Source organism: Quercus lobata, chromosome 5, assembly GCF_001633185.2.
Source record: "Quercus lobata isolate SW786 chromosome 5, ValleyOak3.0 Primary Assembly, whole genome shotgun sequence".
Lineage (NCBI taxonomy): Eukaryota > Viridiplantae > Streptophyta > Magnoliopsida > Fagales > Fagaceae > Quercus > Quercus lobata.
Genome location: NC_044908.1, coordinates 40,836,324 through 40,862,068, shown reverse-complemented (window position 1 = coordinate 40,862,068; position 25,745 = coordinate 40,836,324). Strand labels below are relative to the sequence as shown.

Here is a 25,745-nt window from a genome sequence, read left to right as displayed (position 1 = left end):
ATGTTCAATTTTCTGCAGTTAGCTTATAAACACAAAGCAGCACCTATCAATATCATGTGCAATTACCAAGTCTAACAATAGGAAGAATTAATGCAGATAATAAATATTATTCAAACTTAACAGTCCCAGACTACCATCATCTTTTTTTTTTTTTTTTTTTTTTAAAGGGTGGGGGGATAGGTCTAAAGGTAATTAGTGCAATACGGTGAGTTTTGTTTAAAATAAACTCTCAATCGAAAATGCTCCCTCCTCTCTTTGTTTTTTTTTGCCGATAACATTATATTATATTATGGACTGGTTTGGTAATATTGTTTTAGTAATATTGTTTGAGTATTATAAAAATACGTGTGGGTAAAAATATATTGTGAAAATACGTGCTGTGTTTAAACAACGTTATCAATCAGACCTTATATCTTTCTCAAAACCCATCCAAATAACTCAGAGCCCCGACCCAATAACAGTTGGCAATACCTGTTTTTTTTTAATCCAAAGAACCGGCAGCTATTCCGGTTCGCAAGTAACCGGTTTTTTGGCGCAAACACAAGCCTAGCCTAGCCTTATTGAGTTCTTTCTCTGCAACCAAAAGCCCACTCTCTCTCTCTCTCTCTCTCTGTAAAAGCCCAAACTAAGCTATGTTCTCTTCCTAAAGTGGCACTGCTCTGTAATTCTTCAACCTTTCGAGGCCAATTAAGGTAAGGTATGCTTCCCCAATTATTATTCCCCCCAAAATTCTTTCTCATGATAAATTTTTTTTTTTTTTTTTGAAAATATTTTGTTATTGTGAATTAGATTGGCTTCGAATTCGAATTCGAATTCAATAAACTATGGCTCTATTCTTGAGTTGTGCTAACGGTAACCATCGGCCTACTTCGTCTTATGCCAATGGCTTGGTGTAAGTACCTTGTAGATTTTTAGACTTTTCAAAAATAATGTGCAAAACTGTTATGCTTTGTTCTTGAGTTCATAATAATTAAATATTTTTCTAACCAATAGGTGTTGTGACGTTTGTGGGAAAGTTCTCCATGAAGATTTGTACACTGACGAACCTTCGTTTGTTAAGGGTGCGGGAGGAGAGGTATGTAATCAATGTTACTGCTTTTTTATATTAGTGTTGTGTTGTGACGTGATGCCAATTCACTACTTGATAGGCTACTAGGCTCCTAATTGATTGAGAAAAACTCCATTTTGTTGAGGTTGGTGCTTGTTTCGTTGGTAGAAATTCCCATATGTATTTATATGGTAGCAACACAATGTTGTGTACTTGAGTACTAGTTGGCACGTGTTGGTGTTGGTGTTGCTGCAAAGTGATTATTAGGACATTGGCTCAAATACTATTTCTCTTGCCTACTTTGGGTAATTGGGTTTGGAGTGTGTTTTTCAGGGAAGCTTATTTGACAGATTGTGAGGTTTGAATTTGTTATTCATGGTTTATTCATTTTTCTTCTTGGTTTTGCTTCAGCTTTTTGATTCTCATGGGTTTTTGGATTAACACCTGTTTTGATTTGGCTAGATTGTTTCACTAAATTATATGCTCCAATTAATGATCTAAACTGCCAATGAGCTCTAGCTCATGGGTTCAAGATCCACTGGGTGCATATGTAACTTACCAATAAAAAAGAATGAAATAGGCCAGTAAGAGTTTGTTATTGTGGCTTACATACTTAAAATGATCGTCTTTTTATGGTGGTATGAGGTTACTCAGAGCTTGATGCTCTATTACTTAACAATCTGCCTTCATTTGATGCATGTGAGTTTTTATTCTTGCAGGAAAAGAAAGTTTATATAGTAAGTATACAAAGCTAAAAAAGAAGCAAAGCAAAAAATAAGAAAAGAGAATGAAAAAAAGATCCAAGCCGTAACGTTAATGGCAAAGACGCAAAGAGTATAGATCAAATTAGGTTGATTAAATAAATATTCGGACCTGGAATATCTGTTTTGAATAAGAATTTTGATGTGGCTTGTCTTGAAAATGCTTCTCATGTATAAGTATTTTAGGGCAAACACCTATTTTAGTTCTTGAAAATTATAAGAGTTTCATTTTGGTTCTTTAAGTTTATAAGATGTAATCAATCTCTTGAATAGTTCAAAGGGTTGTATTTAGGTAATTTCATCCATCTAATGTGATGGAAAGGGTTGAAAAGATAATTTTGACTATGGATTACCCAGCACTTGGTTTTAGTGGGTGAGGTCAGTTGCCTGGAGGTTTTACTAGTTGGAGATGTGTCCATAGGGCTCTTCTTTAGAAAGATTCCATATGTAATAAAAAAATGGTTGTATTTGTAGTTTTGTACCCCATAGTGGTGTAGCAATTTTTTATTAAGATTTTTTTTTTACTATGTGTTGTATTTGTTGAAATGGCCTTGTAATGGGTTGGAGAGATTCCTTTAGACTGATTTGGAGGAACACTTTGTACAAAATTCTTTTGATGTAGGCAGATTTTAGATTCAGTCTCATTTCTAATGAGTACTTAGATAGCAGATTGAAGAGCTGTGTCCCAAGTGTGATCTGCAAGCTGGATATAGAAAAAGCATGTGAATTGGATTCTTTGTTTTATCTTTTGGGCAGAATGGGTTTTGAGGAGAGATGGAGGAGAGGCTCGTGTCACTACTGTTTACTTTTCAGTATTGGTGAATGGATCTCCTGTTGGGTTTTTGGGCAGGTCATGGGGTTTGAGACAAGGTGACCCTTTGTCACCTCTTTTGTTTCTTTTGGTCATGGAGGTATTGAGCTGGATTTTGAAGAAAATTGAGGAAAGTGGTTTACTATGTGGTTTTCATGTGGGATGCAATACTTCAGTAGGAGTGAGTATTTCACATATTCTTTTTGTTGATGACACTATTTTATTTTGTGATGCTTCTAGGGAACAATTACTTTACATTAGGTTGGCATTGAGATGCTTTGAAGTAGTTATTGGTTTGATTAATGTGGGGAAAAGTGAAAAATTGTTTCTATTGGGGAGGTGAGTGGTCTACCAATGATTTAACAAGCTCTTTTAATTGTAGGGTGGGTGGTCTACCAATGAAATATTTGGGTATGCCTTTGGGTGCTCCATTTAAGGCAACTTCTATTTGGATTCGCATTATGGAGAAGATGGAGAGGAAACTTTCGGGTTGGAGCGCCTACATTGGGGGTTTTGATTGAATCTATCTTTTTTTATCTTTATTTTGCTGATAGTTTGAGGAAATCAAGAAATTTCTTTTGGTGTATAGGTTTATTGGTGTTGAGGTTTGTTCACCCATTGTGGTGGGTGGATTGGGGCTTAGGAGAGTTGTTCATTTTAATCAAGCATTGTTAGGTAAATGGTTATGAAGTTTTGGGAATTGATACATTTCATTTATGGAAGTAGGTTATTGCCACCAAGTATGGGGAGGACTGCTTGGGGGGGGAGGGGGGGTTGGAGTACTAAAGCTGGTAGGGGGACACATGGGTGTGGGTTATGGTGTTGTATAAGAGCAGGATGAGATAGATTCTGTCAACATTTGGCATTTGTAGTTGGAGAAGGTAATCATATTCTCTTCTGGCATGATTGGTGGGCTGGGGATATTCCCCTTAAGCTTTTGTACCCTAATCTTTTTGCGTGTTTGGGTGATGAGGAAGCTTTTATCTTTGATGTTTTGGTTCGCCAGGTGGATTGGGATTTTAGGGGTTGGAATTTGAGATTACATAGAGATTTTCATCATTGGGAACTAGAGGCAATCTTCTCTTTTCTTGAGCACGTTTATTCTCGATTTCCAAGGGTTGAGGGGATTGACAGGATCCGTTGGTGCCTTAAAGGTAGCAGCCAGTTTGATAGCCTTTTTATTAGGTGATTCGGGCGGCTACTAAGTCTCCATTTCCATGGAAGGGTCTTTGGTCTATTAAGATTCCTAAAAGGTTGCGTTCTTTATGAGAAAGGGGTTGCCTTTGGTGAATTGGTGTTGTATGTTTCGAAGTAATGGGGATTTAGTGGATCATCTTTTACTGCATTGTGATGTTGTCCATGCTCTGTGGGGGATGTGTTTTTAATATTCGGGGTTAATTGGGTTATGCCGGGGACTATTGCGGCTTTATTATTTTGTTGGAGGAACTGGTTTGGGAAGCATGGCTCTGTAACATGGAATATGGTACTGGGTTGTTTAATGTGGATTGTGTGGAAGGAGTGGAATGGTCACCTGTTCGAGGACAATGTAACTTCATTGGACCAATCAAAATCTGTGTTTCAACACACTCTTTGGGCACGGTGTTGGGATTTTTCTGATTGTTCATCTGTTTTTGAGTTCCTACCTTCACTTAGACTTGCCTTATAATATTTTTGTATTTTCTTTTGTTCCTTTGTGATCATCATTGTGAACTCAAAGTTTTTTTTTTCTTTGATTAATAAAATTGTACTACTTACCTATAAAAAAACACATGTTGTTTTTGAAATTTTTATCAAATATTTATATGTAAGTAAACAGCCATTTGCAATAAAAAATCAGATTAGTGCGTGTGAGAATTTTGTACTTCGATGCTCCTGGGCATGATCATAAACTGTGAATGCATTACCCTATGATTGATTTTGGAGGGTGGGGTTAGTTGCCTGTAGGTTTACTGGCTAGAGGCAAGTCCAAAGGGCTTTTCTTTTAAAAGGTTCCCTATGTTACTAAAAAAAGGGATTTTGTACTCTGATATCGTTGCATTGTTTTTCTAATGCTTGTGATGAATTGAAATGTACATGCTTAGATTTTGCTTCTTAGACATTGTTAGTTTATTTTTAAGTGTATAAACAATACTCGGTCAAAATATATATTTAGGTCAATGTCACCATCTTTTCCTTCTAATATATTTATTTTAATCTTTAGGCATGAGTAAACTATCTTTTGTAATGAAATTTAGACCAATGTTTGTGGGATTTATAACTCTAATAGTTTGCAACTTTGCATTATTTTTCAAATGCTTCAAATAAATTGTAGTGTACATTGTGCTTGATTTTGCTTTTTATGGCCACATGTTTTGATTTTTTAATAGTGGAACTCTTTTATCTGCAGAGCAAATTGTCAGGTAGCGTGGTAAGATCCATTCAAAGTGGCTATTCAGAATCATTTAGGAGGACTTTAGATAAAGGTATGTAATTGTGCTTTGTAACTGTTTACTTTTATGTATTTCTAAGTTAGGTTGTCCTATTAGGAGTTTAAATTTCAATATTCAGTGTGTTAATGTTGTTCATAAAGAAAACTCATTTTAGTAAAGTTTGAAATGGTTTTATCTATTTATTTGATAAGTAACTTTGAAATGGTTTGTAAATATTGTTTGATAATTAAAACTATTTTATTGAAAAATAGGAACTATCTCATGTAGTCCGGTGGATAAGATAGCCTAAAGAATTACAAAAGAAAAAAGAGAGAATCAATGAAATCTACAAGAGAATGGATATCATTAGGTCCCCTAGGTTGCAAAATATGGGACTGTTTAAACAATGTTCTCATGAAAGACCATTTTGTCAATAGGCTTAGCTGAACCATTGAGTCATACAGATCTTCAATTGTACAATGATTCCTCGTTCACCATAGTGTCCACACCAAGCATAATGGGGATAAATAACAAAAAAAGTGTTTGCCAAACTAATTCTTCCATCCAAATAAAGATTAACAGCATTTTGACACTATCCTCTTTTTGGCATTACCAAGTAGATGTTGTTTTCACGGCAACATATTTTATCAATCAGATGCCATCACGTGTCTTGATTTTCAAAACTTCTATAGAAGTATTGTCTCCTCCCTTGTCTTTAGAATTATTTCTTCTCACTCTTTGTGTGCGCTATATATGTTTCACATTCATTGTCTTGAAGGTGGTTTGTTGGATCCTCGTGCTCTTAAGTATATATTTCTTGGCTATTTGGCCAGACAAAGGATATTGTCACCATTGTCATTCTTGTAAATACTTTTGAGTCCGGTACTTACGTTTCTGGTTTGAACACTCCTCATCAAGGGCAGGACATTAGTGAAGAAGAGCCCCATTTTGGTGTTCATGTGTTGCATATGATTACCCCTTCACCCTTCCACTGTTACTTATGTTGATCCGATGAGGCACGAAGAACCACCCCAACAACCTCTTGTGGTGGAACAACATTAACAGTCTCAAGTGGTGATGGAGCTCTCCTTCTCTCACTAAGGATGTCACCTTGAAGTATTTTAAAGACTGAATCTAAAGACCAATCTGCTGTCTACATGTCAACTTACTTGGGGCTCAAGGTATTTTAAGTGATACCTCTAGCTATATTCATACTCTTCCCCCTGAGAAGAATGATGATTTAGATGCTCTTATTGCCCTTCACATGATCCATAGTAGAAATATGCTATGAGTGGTCTATCCTTCTCTTCTCTCGTAGAGTTCTTATATATATGTACTTTTTGTTGATTGCTAATCTTCCTTAGTACACACGGCCTGTGTACGCCGAGGTCAGCCTGTATCCTTTTCATAGTTTTTTTTTAATAAAGTTCCTAATTACCTATATAAAGAAAAAGCTATGATTGAAGAAATGACAGCTTTGAATAATTCTTTTTTTAGTAATTAGTTCTCTTGCCTAAATGGAAAAAAGACAGCTGGCTGCAAGTGGATTTTCATAGTTAAGCATAAGGCAGATGGGTCCATAGAGAGGTACAAGGCCAGATTGGTTGCGGAGGGATTCACTTAGACCTATGGGATTGACTATCAAGAGACTTGCCTCAATAGAGAACATGAGTTTCATACGAGTAATCCTATCCCTAGCAACTAATTTGAATTGGATTGTGAATTAGCTTGAGGTAAAAAATGCTTTTCTTCATGGTAATTTAGAAGAATAGGTTTATAAGGATGTTCTTTCAGGTTTCGGGAATCCCTTTACACAGGGGAAGGTATATAGAATAAAAAAAAATATTGTATGTTTTGAAGCAATATCTTAGAGCAAGGTTGAACGATTTTCTTGAGCTATGCAGGGATATGGATACAGATAGGCTCAGAGTGACCAAATTGGATTTATGAAGTACTCATCCTATTGTAAGTAGGCCTAAGCTCCCATCAATGAGTGGGGTCCATCTCGCTAGGTTTCTTTCTTTTTAAAACTGGGGGGTAGAATGGAGACATGATTGGAACTCATGACCACCATTTCTGAAACCATGATAAATTACCACTTGTCCTGTTGTCCAAAATGTTTATGTTGACAAGAAATGATGAATTTTAATTGCTTAACCATTATTCTAACTGTTTTAATTGTAACGTTTTAAAATTTAAGGTTTATTTGAAACCACCCAGATGTAAAAAATTTTAGGCAGTTGAGAGAGAGAGAGAGAGAGAGAGAGAGAGCCACCAGTTAGTACACCAGAACCCAGTGGTGCAGGGGTAGTAGTTACTGTGTCACGACACAGCGGGTTGTATCTGAAAGCACTCAGGCTTTCACTCATGAAGCTTCTTGTCAATTTAATAACGTACATTGGTTGAATCTGACACAGATTAGATTGTGGCTTAACATCGATTAAATTAAAGTTTTAGGGAGCAAATAGAAACTAACCCCATAGTTGGATGGTTTGCCTTATTGTTTATTATTTTGCAAAAACAATTGCCAATGTTCAGGTAACAAATCTTCTTGGCCTCACAAGTTTCAAACTTTGCAAGTTTTACACATACCCAGTAAAACGAATGAGGCAAAGAAAAATACAAGTCTGTCCTACCATATTTTTCACAAGAAAATCAAGTCCTGATAATCTCATATACCATTTTCATGTTTTAGAAGTCTTCCTTAAGACTCTTCTAGATTGGGTTATAGTGTTAGGCTTTCGTTCTTTTTCTTCAGTCCATGGTTTCATGGACTTTTGTACTTTATGTACTTGATTTGTTTTTGTCCTTGATGTATACTTCCTGTATACATTGGTGACACCCTTCTTCTTTTTAATATATTTTTATTACTTATCAAAAAAAAAAAAAATGGTTTTAGAAGTTATGCATGCATAAAGATGGAATCAGATATAATAATTTCATTTCTAGTCTGGAATAGTAATTTCACTTCTAATCAGAAATAGTTATTTTTTTTCATAGGGAGAGATATGATAGAAAGTATCGTTACAACATTTAATATAAGTGGTGGTGACTCTATGGTTAATCCAGCCTGTGCATTTTATCAGGTATGGTATTTTTATTATTATTCTATTATTTATTTTTCCTATGGTGTCCTCATCAGTTGAATATTATTTTCAAACATCTGATTTAGGTATGACTTTGCAGATAGCTGTTGAACGGAATTTTACTAGGGGGCGTAAAACAGATCAAGTTGCAGCTGCTTGCCTTTATATTGCATGTCGGTAAGCAAATTTATATAGGATTCCTTAAAACTTGAAATTACAGTTATAGTTGGAAGACCTTATACTCTTTATTTTGTTGTATGTCTAATTGGTTATCTTGTACTTGTTTGACAACCTATGAAGCACAAACACTTCATTTAGGGTGCCGTACCAGTTTCATACTCTTGTTGGACATAGGACACGCCTAGGACACTTTTGTATGCATGTGTCCTAGCTGTGTTTTTATTTTTATTTTTTAAAAATAAAATTATGGGACATGGAAGGGATACGAGAACAAGAGGAATTGAATACCCTTTCACAAAACAAAGAGAGCATTCATGCTCTAATATTAACAGTGCATTTGAACATTAATTAATATTCTTATTCTTGGTTTGTATTCTAATTTCTAAACATCCTTTAATAGTCACAAATTCACTTTATTACCCATTATTGCTCTTAAATCTATGTATATTTAACATTATATGAAAAATAAATGCTTAAGCTTAATAATATATAGAAAATAAAATTAAAAATATATTTAATAGACGTGTCCTGCCGTACCCATGTCTTATTTTTTTCAAAAAATGCTGGGTCCACATGTCGTACCCTTGCATGTGCTTCCTAGTTCACAACAGTAATTCGATATCAATGTTATGACTTAAGAGCCGAGTGGCTGACCTAATGTCCAAAATTGACATTGCTACCATATTTAGTCATTTACTCGACTTGAGAAATAGTTTTGTACTTGGGAATACTCATGAATCAAACAGTTATGGTTTTAAATTTACTTATGGTTTGTTTCATATTTCTTTTATTTTCATTTTGTGGCCTTGGATGGCATGTTAATGTGCAGGCAGCATTTATTAATGGGACTCAATAATTGAAATTAGCTTTTTATGTTTTGCAGTGTAGCTAAAGACCCAAAACCGTTTCTTCTTATTGATTTTTCCGAGTATTTGTCCATAAATGTGTAAGAGAGAACCTACTTCAATATCAAATTTTAATTTTTTATGTACAACCTATATTGACATTAAACAGTATAATACATTATGACTTTACTGTCACTTTTTTTCTTGTACTATTGACATCTTCTCTTCTAAAATAATGCAGTTATGTGCTAGGTGCTGTATTTTTGCAGCTTTGCCAACTTCTAAGCCTTGGAGAGCATCCTACCATTATAAAACCTGTTGATCCTTCCCTTTATATTTCTCGATTTACAGAAAGTAAGGACCTACTGTTCATTGTTTATAATTATATTGCAAGAATTTGTTTTTGATAAGTCATTACAAGAATTTGTATTGCCGTCTTTGCTTTGTTTATTTATTCATTTGGCTGTGTTCTTTGAGTTAGAATTCACTAGTGTGTATTGCCTGCGTCCATTTCGCTTGCATTGCATTACGTAAAGGCTTAGTAGATTGAGCATGTTTATGGAGAATATGATAAAACTAGAGGATCCATAGGCCTTGTTTGGGAATGTTTTCTAAAAATTGTTCTCAAAAAATCTTGTTTTTTAAGGATAGGAACCATTTTTTTATTGGTTTTGTATGGGGTAAAAACCAAATAACCCTCTCAGGTTGGGCCCTTAACCGAAACAACTAATTTGTAGAGATAGGCTTAAAAGCTAACTTTGAAATAGTGAAAAGAAACTCAAAGTAAAAAGACTTAAAGGCTGGGAGATATGAGAAATGAACAATACTCTTCTTTCATAAACACTCCTTGGTCTGTCCGAGGAAGACTAATGCACAAGGATAACCATAGTACAAAATAAAAAGTGTTTACAATAATTTCTCTCTTTAGACTTAATCTTTTTCAGATCCCCTCACATAATGGGTCTTTTCCTATTTATAGGTTGGTTGCTTCCATCTTAGTTGTCCACTTGTAGGGCGGATGATTCTTCAGGTGGGATACTTTTCCCATCTTCCCCCTCCCCTCCTTTTGAGGCTGAGATGTGAAGGTAACAGGTTGACGGAGCACTGTTCAGGAGGGTCATTCAGCCATAAATGTGGCATGGCTAGTTCGGGCAGTGCATTTAATGTAGAGGAGATGGTTCCTTTATCAGGAAGCTTCCTCCAACCTTCAGTTGGGTAAACCATTGTTCCTATGCCAGATAATATCCTAGGTGTAGCCTGCTAGTCTTCACTCTTCAATTGTCTGTCTATGCTTTCGAGGTTGCCCTTCTCCTTGGCCTGGGTTCTTGATTCAAACCTTCCTCGGGTGGGTCTTCTCGAAGTACCAGAGGGTGGTCTGTTTTCGGACAAGTCCTCTCTGGGTCGAATCCTTTAGCCTCAGGCCAAAATGCTTGGTTTGAGCCCATTTCTTTTTCATTAATACACAATTGGGCCTTCTTTGGGCTCAATCTAGGCCCAATCCTCTTTGATCTAACCTCCATCCCCACAGGTTCTCTGTTTTCATATGAAAAATATATCTGGGAAGTGATTAATAAAAACAATTTTTAGAAACAAAATTCAAAAATTTGTTTTTATGTACCCACCTGTCCCCCTCCTGTGACTCACCCCATAGACCCTTCCTCACCCGTCCATCCCAGCGACAAACCCTACAAATTTCCCCTCACCTCTGGAAAGTCAACCCCCCCTCCCATCAACCCCTGCAAAACCTACCCTCTATCCCTATGAATCCCTACTGCGGTTGGCATCAGACAATGTGAGAGAGAGAGAACAAAACCATCCTTTTACTGTGCACTCATGTGAACTGTTCACTAGTGTGCAAAATATTTGTTCTTGGGATCAAGTTTCTGAAAATATCTTTTAGATGTTTTCCAAAAATTGTTTTAAGAATATGCCAAAAATGTTTTTGTTCAGCGAGCCAGTTTTCTGTTTTTGGAAACAAATTTCCAAACAAATGTATGAATTCTCTGCCTACTAAAAAAATGGATTTCATATAATTGACACTTCAATCTTTTATTTAATTATTTTATGTTTGAAAATCTGCATGTTTAACCTTCTGGGTTGATGCAACTTTGTTTTCTTCTATTTTTTATTTTTTTATTTTTTAAGAACAAACTCAATTATTGAATTTTAGAATTATGAACATTGAATGTACTAAGAGTGTAGAAATGACGAAAGCAGAGTAGACAGCTCCAGATGTTACCCTTGAATTTAAAAGAAAGAAACATACAACAAATACATCTGACATGAATGAATATTAGCAAATGCAAAAAAAAAAAAAAAAGATACTTAATTAGAGGAGTCATGCAATATGGTATTGCACATCATCGTTCCTAAGAGTGGTGCTAAGTTCAATGTAGTACAACAAATTCTAGTTCATTTGAGAACAGTGAGGAACCAGCAATTTTGTTGAAAGTGCTGTGGCCATGATATTTGTTACATTCTACTACATTCGTCCCAAATTTTTTGTCATGTTTAGAAAGTCCAACTCTTTAATTAGAGGAGTCATGCAATATGGTATTGCACATCATCGTTCCTAACAGTGGTGCTATGTTCAATGTAGTACAACAAATTCTAGTTCATTTGAGAACAGTGAGGAACGAGAAATTTTGTTGAAAGCGCTGTGGCTATGATATTTGTTTCATTCTACTACATTCGTCCCAAATTTTTTGTCATGTTTAGAAAATCCAACTCTTTAGGGGAATATCATTTAATGCGTTGTTTGTTACTCAAAAAGGTATAAGTTTCCAAAACTACCCTTATTAATTTAAATTCTAGAGAAGAATGGCATTGACTTTTTAAATAAAGTAATGGGTAAGATATTTATTGATATTTCAAGGAGGACTACATTTTGGGACATCCCAAAATGGAATAGAGGACCAATAATTTGGGACGGAGGGAGTACTTGATTAAAGAAAAAAGAAAAGAAAAGAGATGGGTCTTTCCTCTCCATAAACAGGGAGAGGAGGGTGGGATCATGGGTCCTTTCATGGGTGTGTGAGTTGTATTTGTGAATCAAAATAAACAAAGTATATATTTCTCTCTCTCTCTCTCTCTCTCTCTCTCTCCATAAGGATAAAAAGGAGAGATAGGGTGCTTTGAAATAGAAATATATAATTGTTCTGATGGAAGTATACGAATATCAGTTGGCTGCCAGAATTCTCTAATACTCGTATGATAAATTATTCTGTTGATGAGTCACTTGCAGAAAGATGGAAACAGAAATTGGAGGATATTGAGAAATGGACATTATAATGAATGGTTGGAGTTGATGAAGCTATTAACTGATGTAGCATGTTTTTTTCCTTGTAGAATTATTAAAGCAAAGAAATATGAAGGTGTCTCAAACTGCATTATACCTTATTGCCAGAATGAAAAGAGACTGGATGCAGGTAATATATATATATATATATATATATATTTATAGCAGCTGAAATTTGTTTCCATGTTTAATTACCGGGAAGCTTACTTTAACTTTATTTCATTTACTTCAACAAAAAAAACTTTATATCATTTACAGACTGGCAGAAAACCTAGTGGGCTCTGTGGTGCAGCATTATATATCTCTGCTCTTTCACATGGGTACAGCTTTTCGAAGACTGACATTGTAAGTCCAACTTATCTACTCCTACTTCTGTAATTTGCTCTCTTGTGTGCAAATTGATGCATTGTTAGTTGGAGATCTAGTTTTGCTTGCATAAGTATATTGTAATCAAATTTTAATAAGAGTTTGATTCTTTTGTAACTGACATTTATACAAAAGAGAGGTGATAACATAAGATCAATTTGGGTGTAATGGGACTTGGGTTTCTAAGTGTGTGGTAGCCTCCATGGCTCCATCATGATTAATACTGTAAACTGATTGACTAGAAATGAAATGCTTAAGGTTAATTCATTTGTTAACCATAATACACATGTATCATTTATAGTATTAATGATAAAATACAAAAGGGCTAAAATTCCCTCTCTACTAATACAATATTACTTTGTAACACTTTCCTTCAAGTTGGAACATATAAATCATATAGTCTCGGCTTGTTACATAATAAATCTAAACCAGCCTTGCACAATGGTTTTGTGAACATATCAGTAGCTTGGATCCCTATAGAGACATGCAAAGTAGCAACTACACTTTTTCACACTTTCTTGAACAAGATGACAATCCAACTCTATATGTTTGCTTCACTTATGGAACGCTATGTTGGAAGAGGAAGTAGATTCTCATGCCTAGACAAGGACACCCTATGATGCTTACTTAACTGACAAGCATTGGATGGCAAGGTCTCAAATTGATGACAGGATGGTGTACTAATGACTTCAATGTTTGAAGAGAATGGTGATCAGGATGATATTGATAGTGAAAGGTAGAATCCAATGAATCAACAGTTTGATTTTCACCCCCTGACAATGAAAACATTTGTGAGTGGGTCCCTCTCATCTACCTTGGCCTCCCTGGTGATCACAGCCTTTATTACCTTGACCTCCACAGTCTTTGTTAAGTGTTAACATGAGTTGTAGCTGTGGCAATCAAAGCAGGCCAATCAGAAGAATGAGTAATGATATCTGTGCTAGACAGTGGTGGTAAAAGTGTCAAGTGCACTTAAGTGCACAAGCCTCTTGGAGCCTAGGCGCAAAGCTCAAGCGCACGCCTGGCTACAATGAAGCATTCATTTTTCAAATATAATAATATTATAATTTCTAATAAAAATTTACATCACATATAATAAACTCAAAATAGTAATTTATTTTGCTGATTAGCTAAAGTAGATATTGCAATTGCACAATTTGTAAGTTCAAATTTTATAGAATTTATGTCAATTTCTTAAAATTTTTATATAGCAAAATTGAAAACAATTGTTAATGGACAAATAAATGATAATAATCTTTCTTTTTATTTTATTTTATTTTATTTTAAATGGGTTATGGAGAGATTTGTGGTTACAAGTTTTTTGGTGCTTAATAATTTTTGAATTTTTATTCTGAATTTATCAGTTATTTTTTGCTAACCATGATTAAATTTTTGTAAAGAGATTCTTATAAAAATTTAGAAAATTTCATTACTGATATAAACTAATATAAACAAAAGAGGGGAGTGTGATTTTCTTCAAACCTTAAGAGAGGGAAGTGTTTTTTCCCTTTAGGTTTGGGGTGGAGTGGAGTGTCATTCCCCCAAACCTCAAGGGAGGGGAGTGTAATTACCCCATAATAAAATATTACTCATAACAATTACTACAACGGTTACTGCCTACTTGAGTTGAATTAAGTTGATCAGAGGTTTTATAAGAGTTTGTTTGTTTTGTGACTGATAGTTTTACTTGATGTTTTGTATTCAAAAGAGAACAGAGAACAAAAGACCAAATTGGGTGTAATGGGACTCAAGGTTTATACTGGTGAAGTAGCCATCAGTATTGTAACTAAATTTTCTGTTAGCAAGTAAGCCAAATGCTAAACCATGTAAACTGTTTCTCAGCACTATATGTGATCTTTCTGCATATTTCAAATCCAAGCGTTTAGATTTTTGGGTTTCTTTTCTGTAAGTCTGCCCATCTTTGATTTGTACGATGCTATTCCTAGCAACAAAATTGCCATGATACATGCTTAGGACATCCATTGTCGTCCAAACTTCTTTTCGACTGTTTAAATATTCTCTTTTAAAGGTATTTTAGGAAATTTGACTGGAATATGATTCTATTTCACATTCTTATCATGTTGTACTAAATTGTGAAATACAGATTCAAGGTTGTATTCCCAGAAATACTCATTCTTATGCCTATGTAATCATCTTTCTCGTGTACCAAATGTGCCTAACAATTTGTTATGTATGTGATAATAACGTCACTAAGGTACATTTTTAACCATGTCATATGTCTAGATTTTTGTGATAACCATTTCACTATCTATGTTATATTGTAAATTCTTAAACATTGTTAAGCTACATTGCCTTACCATTTACCGTTCATGTCTTCTTGTACTTCTAATATTTTTAGAAGCATTATTTTTAACGATTTTATTTCATTAGAATGTTATTTTTAGCTTAACTGAATGGCTAGAGGTGAGTCCAAAGGGCTCTTCTATTTTTTTGATAGGTAAGAAAGATGTATATTCAAAAAACTGCTAAATGCAAAGTAGCACCAGCTTATCAAAAGGACAAAAAAAGATGGAAAAGCAAAAACATAAAAAAGCACTAATTACAAAGAAGAAGAGAGCTAAGGAATGAAGGAAGGGAATCACTAGATGTGAGTCCAAGCCCTAGCCCTATCAAAAAGAGTCCAAAGAGCTCTTCTTTAGAAAGGTTCCATACATTATCAAAAAAAACTATCTTGATTTTCTGGAAGTTATGTGCAATTTGTTATTAGTTAACATGAAAAACTTGATTATAATGAATAATGAATTACTACATTCTAAAGTCTTTTCCAACTTATCTTTAATTAGATATTGCTCACTTCTTTATGGCATTAAATAATCTATGTCGACAATTTTCTTGATGCGTGAACCACTTTTCATAAACTGTTTGATGGATTCTCTTTTCACTAGGTAAAAATTGTACATATTTGTGAAATGACGCTGACAAAACGATTGATTGAATTTGAGAATACAGATTCGGGGAGCTTGACGGTATGTTCCATTTCTATTAGGATGTGATGCATGCACGCTTTATTACACTTCTGTAGTTGTTACTTTTGACACATGCTATGAGATATAATGATATGATTGGGTGGAGGATTAGGTCTTGATTCAAAATCCATTGGCTCGTGTAATACTTATCAATTAAAAAAAAAAAAAAAAATCATAATACTGACTATTTGTTGATGTATATAATTGCATAAACTTCTCAGTTTATATTTAATATTTTCAACTATGAATGTAATTTGTACCTTCCTACCTATTTTTTTATCCTTGTTCACTATTCCTCAAGCTGTGGTAGCTAGACTAGAAAGGATTCAAAGGAATTTCCTTTAGGGGGCTTCTGAGAAAGTTTTTAAATATCATTTAGTGGCTTGGAATAAGGTTTGTTTGCCGGTGGAGGTAGGTGGTTTGGGGATTTGGAGGATTGGGTTGTTTAACCAAGCTCTACTTGGAAAGTGGTTATGGTGCTTTAGGAAGGAAAGTGATAGGTTATGGCGTCAGGTTATAGCAACCAAATATGGTGTGGCTAATGGAGGCTGGTGCACTAGAGGTGTAAGAGGGACTTATGGGTGTGGGATGTGGAAGAGTATTACGGCAGGTGTAGAGAGTTTCTTCGGACAGGTAGTGTATATTGCGGGAGAGGGTCATCGTATTCGAATTTGGCATGATCCTTGGAGCAGGCATGCTTCTCTAAAGGATCTTTTTCCAGATTTGTTTACATGTTCTCTGTCTAAAGAAGCTTGGATTTCTGACTTGGTTGTTTTTGCATCAGAAGGGAGAAGTAGGAGCTGGAATTTACAATTTCGTTGAGTTTTTCATGATTGAGAATTGGAGGGTATATGTTCTTTTTTTGAGCTTCTTTATTCTAATATGTCAAGGGGTGAAGGGAATGATAACCTGGCTTGGAAGTTGACTCGGTATGGTGTGTATAATGTGCACTCTTATTATTATTTGTTGTCTGGTCCTCTTACTGATGTTTTTCCTAGGAAGAGCATTTAGTGTGTAAAGGTGCCTAAAATGGTGTCTTTCTTTTTATGGATAGTAGCTTGGGGTGGAATACTTACGATTAATAATTTGGTTAGGAAATGTTGGCCCTTAGTTAATTGGTATTGCTTGTGTCATTGCAAGGGGGAAACTGTGGACCATCTATTGATCCATTGTAAGTTTGCTTATGCTTTATGGAGCGAAGTTTTTTGGTTTTTGGGATCCAATGGGTGATGCCAAAGACAGTGACTTCTCTTCTTTTTGCATGGAGGAATTAGTTTGGGAAATACCTGTCAAATATCTGAAATATGGTTCCAGGATTTAAGCATGTCTTTTGTGGTTACTTTGGTAGGAACACAATACCTGTACCTTTGAAGATAATGAGAGACCTTTAGATCTCTTAAAGTTTCTTCTATTTGGGACTTTGTTTCAGTGGGCTCGTATGTGGGGCTTTACTCAATGTATCTCCATTTTTGATTTTCTACAATCTGCAAGCTTTAGTTCTTGAGTTATATGTATTTGTTTCATTTCAGAGTGTTTATTATCGTGAACACGGTGTTCATCTATTTCAATAAAATTCCTGTTACCTAAAAAAATAAATTCATCTATTTCAATAAAATTCCTATTACCTATTAAAAAAAAAGAATGTAATTCGTAAACTTCATTTCCATTTGGTTTTGTTCCGCTCATTTGATACATTAAGTATTAATGTTTTCCCAATATATATCCTAAACTTTTGTGTGATATTTTTTCTTCACTTTGAAATAAAGTGCTTGTTTGAAGCTAGAGATAACTTATTTCAGTTCATGGCTGATACTTTGTGGCTACTTTCTTTAAATAATGTGCTTTTGTTCTTCCTTTTATTAGTTAATTTCAATGTACTCAACTGCTTAATAAATTCTTTTAACATGGTAGTAAGTTGTTCATATTCCCTCAAATACTTGATTGGTGTTAATGTTAAATGCATTAACTAGCACACATTTAATTCTTTGTAATGACAATAAATTGATTTAAGATTTTATTAAAGCTAGAACAAGAAGTTGGGTCTAATAACATTATTTAGATACAATGTTGTGAAATCAAGTACTTGATTCTCCTATGATATGATGTTGATAGCTTGTCTTGTGAATTTCTTTTTAAATAGATTGAGGAGTTAACCAAAAATGCTGTAGAGCTAAAGGAGAGTGTACCATCAGTTGGTGTGTCCCAAAAGTCGGGGGAAGTGCTTTGTGAACATAAAAATAGTGGGGCACCTCATTTTGCCCATGGACTTTGTAGATCTTGCTATGACGCTGTAACGTCTCTCTCTCTTTTTTTCATTTGGCTATTTTCTTCAATGTGTTTTACTTCTGTGTTCATAGTTGTTTTTGGTTGCTATAGTTTGTTAAACTTTCTGGAGGACTACATGGTGGGTCAGAACCTCCTGCTTTCCAGCGTGCTGAAAAAGAGAGAATAGCCATGGAATCTACTAACAAGGCAGATGAATCAAGTGTGCCTCAGCAAGAGAGTGAAAACATTGAACAGGCAAGTGAATGTCAGTCCTATTTCGGCATGCCAACTTCCTCAAAAAAAACTTCCTTATTGGTTAGTATTTGGGTTTGTATTTTTCTCTTGACAAGTATTGAAGTTAGGAGGTAATTTTTTATTAGAAAGAAGCAAGGGCATGGATATTTACTGTGATCCCTAGTTTGATTCAATAAAAATAAAAATAAAAAAAAATAAAAAAACGAAAAAGAAAAAAAATAAAAGCAGTATTGGTGTATTTTTATCTGTCGTTTCTTCTAGTGTATTGCTGTTTCTCAGGATTTGTCAACTTCTTTGCCTAGTATTCCCATGTATATTTAAGTTTTGTTTCTTTTTGTCTGCTATTCTTTAGGTTGAGAAAGTCAAGTCTTTCACTGAAAACAGTCAAAAGGCAACTGAGAATGAACAATTGAACCAAAGGGATTTCGCCGAAAACAGCCAAAAAGAAAATGAGAATGAACAATTGAACGAAAGGGAGAATGGAAGTAATTGTAAGTGTTATTTGAAAATATTGTTACAGGAAAGGTTTTAGTCCTGTATTTTTATACAACATATCTGCAAGCAATCCTATTAATACTCAATTTCAGCAGCTGCCACCGGAGATCAGATTGAAGTAGATGGTGTTTCTGATAAATTTCAGAAATCTAAGGATACGAGTTCCATCACTGATGATGAATCAGATGGACTTTCTGATATTGATGATGTTGAGGTATGAATATTGAATTAGCCATTTATTTTTGTGCTTTATTATAAGAATATTTTGGTCTCATGGGAGGTGCACATATTTTACAAAAGCTTATCAAATGAGATCTGAATATCAGACAAATATTTTCCTTTTATGTTCTTTCAGCAGTTGCCATCTGAGGAACCTTTTGGTGGACATACACTTTGGGTAGTATTTTGACAGTTAACAACCTTAGGGAGAAAGAAAAATTATTGTAGTTTGGTGTTAAAAATGGTGTTGAGATTGTAGATATCCATCTTTTGCATTGTGGTTTGGTGAAGGAGGTGTGGTGATGCAGCCCATAGCAATTTCAAGGGGGCTGCATGGGGGGAACAGATAATGAGAGATCCATACCAGACCTCAAGTTATTTTTCTTTAGAATCTTATTGGATTGGTTGTTAGCTTTGCGAAACCAATCATTTTTTTTTTTCCTTTTCTTGATTTATGTAATTTTTGTTCTTGATTTTGACCCCTGTACACTTCCTGTGTACTAGGGTGTCCATTTTTTTATATCAATAAATCTTATTACTTATAATAAAAAAAAGAAAAAAAAAGGGTGTACCAATACTGAATTCTGAGGCCTGGGGTTGCCCAGAGTTAGCACCAAGCCATTGAAAGAAAATTACAATAAAAGCTTTATTACTCAAGTCAAAATGTACCAATACTGAATTCTGAGGTCTTTAAATAGGGTTCCCCAGTTATATCAAGGAAGGAAAGGAAATAACTCATAACTGATTTCATTAAATACAAAAGTAAAAGGAAATAGATGTAATTTCAAAAAATGAAATATGATCTAATGAATCAATCAGATCCAATGGGCTGTAGGCCTCCATTTTCCATTGACAAAGTTACCAGGTGGACCGTATCCTTGTTTCAATGTCCAAAAACAAGTGTGATCAAGAGTCTATATTTGGTGTTGGTGTCTGCACCTTGTTGTTAGTGTTGTCATTATTTGGGGTGCATTTGGTGATGCTTAGGACAATGCTGGAGGTCTAGCAAGTTTGAAAGGGCGATTTTGGCTTATTGGAACTTGTCAGATTTTAAATGCTGTAGTGCTTTGTCTTATGTTTTGGGGGGGGGGGGGTGTGAGCTGCACTTTTATTATCCTTTTTGACCTGCATATTATAATTTTCTGGAAGTTACTTTTCCACTGATTCTTCAATAAAGTTTTTAATACTTAAAAAAATAATAATACCTCTTCAATACATCCCTTCTATGATATTTTGAGTTTAACTAGCTGTAGGAAAGGAAAATATTTTTTTATTGGTAATTATGTATGCATTTAGAGGGTTTTCAACGAAGAACTTACCCTTTACCTTGTTTTTACAATTGGCATTTAAGATAGAGCTCATTGGCAGTGACATAACAAATATTTTGTAAGGGTATGTTGAATTTAGAAGGGGAATTTTCAATTTTTTAGGAAGTTGTGAAAGTTTAGTTATACATTTGACAAAATTGCCAACAATTACAATTCCAATTAGCATTTTAGTTCTCATGAAACATGAGAATTCTAACTCCCATCCCTTAGATATGAATTGCCAATTCTGGCATATCTAAATCTTTGTGAGAATTGCTAAATTACAAATTGTACATGTAAATTTGAACTTTCATTGATAATTCTAATAAAATTTTCTCATTACTTATCAAAAATTTGAGTTTTCATTGAACAAACATGTGCATTGAGTGAATTCTAGAAAGCAAAAAGGGGTGATAGTTCAGCCAAAAATATGTTTCACCGTTCCAGGGTTTTTTGTCATTTTAAAATTATCCATAATGTTCAAAATATTATTTCTGTAGCTACAAAACAATTATTATCAGAAGATTATTTTAAATAATCAAAGTTTATATTTTTAAATATAGTGTGGTCAATATGGTGTAAGAAAATTCCTATTCCCAGGTATGGTGCATATGATACAGTTGTGTTGTTGGGGGAAAAGTCTTGTATTTTCTCTTTAAAGTCAGCCTAAAGGGTGGATCAAGGGCATATATTAAACCAAAGTAAGAAGAGGGTGGAGAAAAGGAGTGGAAGGCTGCACCAAAGGCTGAAGATGTTTTTGTGGAGGGTTGCAGCTGGTTTTTCTACCATTAGCAAGCAGATTGGCTAGAAACTTGATTGGTGAAGGAGAGTTGTGAGGTTTGTGTGGAACGGAAAAAAAACTCATTTGTTTTTGAGGTTATAAGAAGCGAGGCCACCTTGGTTTGGTTCAGATTGGGCTTTGAAGTTGGATGGTGTCCAGATCTTCTTGGGATCAATGTTCAATAATTATGCTCCTGATGATTTGTGGCAGGACCAAATGACTGCAGATCATTTTTCCTTGATTGCTGCTGTTAGCATTGATGTTCTGTGGAAGCTAAGTAATTCAGTTTTATTTGGAGGAGGTTAGGTTGACCAGAGGTTTTTCTTGGAGTTTCCATCATACTTTTACCATGAGTGCTAGGAAGTACCAAAAACCAGAGATGGTGATTCTTAGTCAAGTGATACCAAGTTGGGAATGCAATGCCCTCCTGAACAGTGGCTAAATTTTAATGTGGATGCTGCTTGTGATGAAGGTATTGCTTGTGTAGCAGGTGTAGCAAGGAATAGCACTGGGGAAGGTTTAAAAGCTTGGTTGGAGAACACTATATTGTATTCAGCAGCTGCTATGGCCCTGGCAGTGAGATGGGCTCTGGAGTTGGTGCTTAACATGGGCTGCAAGCAGGGTCTAATAGAAGGTGATGCTAAATTAGTGATAGAAAGGATACTTATCAATATAAAAAAAATGAATAGAAGGGATGTCAATTTGTTCAAGAAAGTTGGGTGAGATATTATGCATCTGCTGATGGACTCTTGAGGATTTATGCAAGCTCATCTTGATTCTAGTTTTTTTGTTGAATGGGGTTGTAGAGATAATAATAGAGTGACTTTTTATCTTTCTTTCTACCCTCCTACTCTTCCTTCTTTCCCTTGGAGAATGGTGTGGCAATCGAAAGTTCCTCCAAAGGTAGCTTTCTTTTCATGGTCTGCTTCCTTAGGTAAGATCCTTACAACAAATAACCTTCGCAAAAGACGTATTATTGTTCTTCACTGGTGTTTTATGTGTAAGAGGTGTGGGGAGTCGGTGGATCATCTTCTTCTTCATTGCCCCATTGCATTTTAGTTGTGGTCTTTGTTGTTTTGTTTGTTTGGAATTCACTGGGTTATGCCACATAAGGTAATTGAGTTGTTTGAGACTTGGCAAGGTAAGTTCAGCCGACATCACAATATAGACTTGTGAAGACTCGTGCCACACTGCTTGATGTGGTGTATTTGGAGTGAAAGGAATGCTAGATGTTTTGAGGGATGTGAACGGTACTTGCTAGAGATTAAGTCTTCTTTCCTACATACTCTCCTTGCTTGGAGTGTGGTTTTGTCGCATTTTTCTTGTTTTTCTTGATCGTTGTAATTTTGGCCCTTGATTTATGCCCCCATAGTACATCCCCAATGTACTTGGGTTGTTTTCTTTATTAATAAAATTTTTCGTTACCCATCCAAAAAAAAAAATAATAATAATAGTGGCCCATTGCTAGGTATATGGAGACTTAGATTCAATTTTTCTGGGGTTATGCAGACTTGGGCTTTTCCAGGAGGGCTTTTGTAAGTGTATAAGCCTGCTTTGTAATTTTCTACACATCCAAAAAATCGCATATCATTCTTGGGAATTCTAATTGTTGTGAGTTTGAACTCCCAAGAATCAATATTTGAAATTCTCAACAACTGAATTCATTGGGTTGGTTCAGGTTGCATTCTTATAAAGCTCTATACTATGCATGATAATACTTTATTTTCTTTCATTTAATTTTAACTGTGTTTGTTACATGATTTGTGTGTTGCTAGGTTGATGGCTACCTGAATAATGATGAGGAGACACGTTATAAGACAATTATATGGGAAGAAATGAACAAAGAGTATCTTGAGGTTAAGATTTCATTGCAACTTTGAATTGAGTTTTTGGTAAACAGAAAATATACATATTCTGACAATATTTTGCCCTTAAAGGTTTATATAATGTACTGTACTGGTATGGTTTTTAGGAACAAGCAGCAGCAGCTGCTGCTAAGATGGAAGCTAGTCAGGTAGACTTAGAGAACTGTTCTGATGAATTACGAGCTGCGCATGAATTAGCTGCAGCAGCTTCAGCAGCTGTGGCCAAGTCAAGAAAGGTGTTATTTACGTGCCACTTATTGCACCTTGTTTTTATTTTATTTTAAATTTAATTTTATATTTTTAAAGGTAACTTATAAGTTATATGAGTGAAAACCTAGACTTTTAGACGCAAGGAGGACAAGAACTTTTTTGTGGGAAAAATATGGGTGAAGTTGGCTATTTAAATTAGTTTTTAAATGGCAGAGGGAGTCAAAATATGTCTAAAGGATTTCGTTAATTATTTATGTAAAAATTTCATGCCTTTTAGTAAAGGTTTCATCTTCCAAAATCCAAATACAATTGCTGGGATCAATTCTTGTTTGTGATATGTTTTGGCTTTAATTTGTAGCCTATATATTTTGTCAAGTTTAGATAAACCTCTACATAGTGTTGATCACGCAATCGGGTCCCGGAAAATGTTATATTCCAATACACTCCTAACTCTTCTCTTTAAATGAAAAATAAAAAGACTCAAACTTATGCACTTGTTTTGACTATTGTTAAATTTAGCTTTTTTTCTTGCGCCCCAACTCCCCCCCCCAAAAAAAAAAAAAAAACTGCTTGCAGTTGTAAGAGAAAATGTTTTCTTCATTTAGGTTATGATTGTTTTGAAATGATAATTTTGTTTCCCTAGTTATTCTCGTTTGAAACATTTATTATCTAGCAATACTTTTTATATCTTTGGTTTCATATTAAACTAGGAGCGAAAACGAACACAAGATTCAAATGCCAATCCTGCTCAAACGGCTGCAGAAGCGGCTCATCAAATGCTAATCAAGAAGGTAAGTCATGAAAAGATCAGTCTTGAAGCAAATGAGTATTGACTAAATATTGTAAATAGCTGTGTGTGCGCGTGTTAATCTCATGGTATTGGTATTCAGCTCAACTGAATTAATATGATTTTTTAAAAATTTTAATTAAAAAAAATCATTTTCTGTATCATCTTTGTCAATTGTGTTTGCCTATGAGCTTCACTGATGACCATAACTGTGTGTGTAAATCACACGGTATGTTGGTATTCTACTCAATTGAATTAATATAGTTTATTGTTTTTTATTTTTTCTGTATCATCTTTGTCAATTGTGTTGTCCTATCAGCTTCCCTGACAACCATATAATCTTTTTGAATCCTTTTTTTACCAGTTTAAAGTCTATTATTAATTTCGTTGCTTTTTTGTTTCTCTCATCCTTGCTACTAATGTGTTATTTTCCCTCTGGTGTTGATTGTGTTGTTGACAGAGACTCAGTTCGAAAATCAACTATGATGTGTTGGAGACACTCTTCACCAACGATGTATGTTTATTTTCTCTTATTTTTATTGTCCAAACTTTAATGTCAAGATTCTGGAAGTGTGTCCACGCATGTGTGTAGTTACCAATTAAATACATTAGTCCAACTTATTATAATTTTTTTTAATTAATCCTGGCAGCCACCGTCTGATTCAAATAAAAAAGCCAAAGCATCAAATGATGATGGTGATGGTGATGCCACAGAGCAAAGTGACGGTGAGAAAGAGCATGATGGGGACATTACAGACAACTATGATGAACCAGGACAAGGGTATGAAGACATGGAGCAGGAAAATGACACAGGAATATATAGCAATGGATTGCACTATGACAATGGAGAGGATTTTGATGACTTTAACTATGATAATGGTGACGATGAATATTGAATCGAAAAGTAATTGTGTTCGAAGAGGTAGTTCGTGGAATGTTCTTTTGAATTCTTTGAAGCCCTTGCGAAGAAATTATTAAATCAGATTGGAGGCCGACATAGAAAGGAAATTGAAAGAAAAAAGAAATAATATTGTAGAATTTATTAAGGAAAGGCTTGAACTGGATGTAATACGGATACCTAATCTTGTGGAGCAATTCTTCAAGATACAATTTGAATTTACAGCTTTCCTTTTCTATTTCCTTTTATTTTCCCCCAGTCCTGGGATACAAATCAACGTATCTGGAGTTGTCTCTTCGGGCTGTAATTTTTTTTATTTTTTATTAATTTAGATTTTGGGAATAATTTTTGTGGAAAGTCCATCCGTGACTTAGAATCATTCTTTCCTTTTGTGATTATATTCTATTTCTAGGAATTAATTTTTTCTTCTTTTTTTTTTTTTTTTTTTTTAAAAAAGAGGAAATAAATATTGCTAATCAAGCAAAGAGGATGAGGTAATTGATGTTACATTAGACTTGTCACATGGCTTTAGAACTTATTTCTTTTCGGTGGCTTTAATGAAAAAAAGAAGAAGAAAAAGAATCATTCATGTACACAACACCCTTGACATCAATCAATAGTTTCTAATACGAGGACTTGTCTCTACCCGTCGTGGGTCTTTTTCTACACTTGTGTGGGTTTCTTTCTACCCTTGTGTGGGTCTAACACTGCCATTGTTTTGGTTTCTCCTTAATCTTTGTGGGTTTGCTTGCCTTGTGTGGGTCTTTCTAGTAGTTGCTGTTGGCGGTTGCAAGTCAATGGCTGCTGCGGTTGCGAGTCAATGGCTGCTCAATCTCTCGCAGTCCCTTCTTATGGTGATCTGATAGCTCCTAG

At 34.8% G+C, this 25,745-nt stretch overlaps 1 protein-coding gene across 8 annotated transcripts; it reads left to right on the top strand.

The window, feature by feature from the left end:
• Window positions 1–584: 584 nt before the first annotated feature.
• Window positions 585–25,120, top strand: LOC115991960 (transcription factor IIIB 60 kDa subunit-like). 8 transcript variants are annotated; one of them, XM_031115959.1, is made up of 21 exons: window positions 585–692; window positions 790–892; window positions 994–1,075; window positions 5,007–5,082; window positions 8,029–8,114; window positions 8,215–8,291; window positions 9,178–9,240; window positions 9,381–9,493; window positions 12,488–12,567; window positions 12,696–12,782; window positions 14,908–15,018; window positions 15,710–15,790; window positions 17,931–18,080; window positions 18,167–18,310; window positions 18,663–18,801; window positions 18,898–19,019; window positions 22,888–22,968; window positions 23,085–23,213; window positions 23,898–23,978; window positions 24,435–24,488; window positions 24,625–25,120. In XM_031115959.1, the coding sequence occupies exons 2-21, from the start codon at window positions 825–827 to the stop codon at window positions 24,868–24,870; spliced, it is 2,070 nt and encodes a 689-aa protein (XP_030971819.1). In that variant the 5' UTR covers window positions 585–692; window positions 790–824; the 3' UTR covers window positions 24,871–25,120. The 8 variants fall into 8 exon arrangements, with proteins under 8 accessions (XP_030971819.1, XP_030971818.1, XP_030971814.1 ...); XM_031115958.1 differs by having other exon boundaries at window positions 18,167–18,370; window positions 18,901–19,019; XM_031115954.1 differs by having other exon boundaries at window positions 18,167–18,370.
• The last annotated feature ends 625 nt before the right edge of the window (window positions 25,121–25,745 follow it).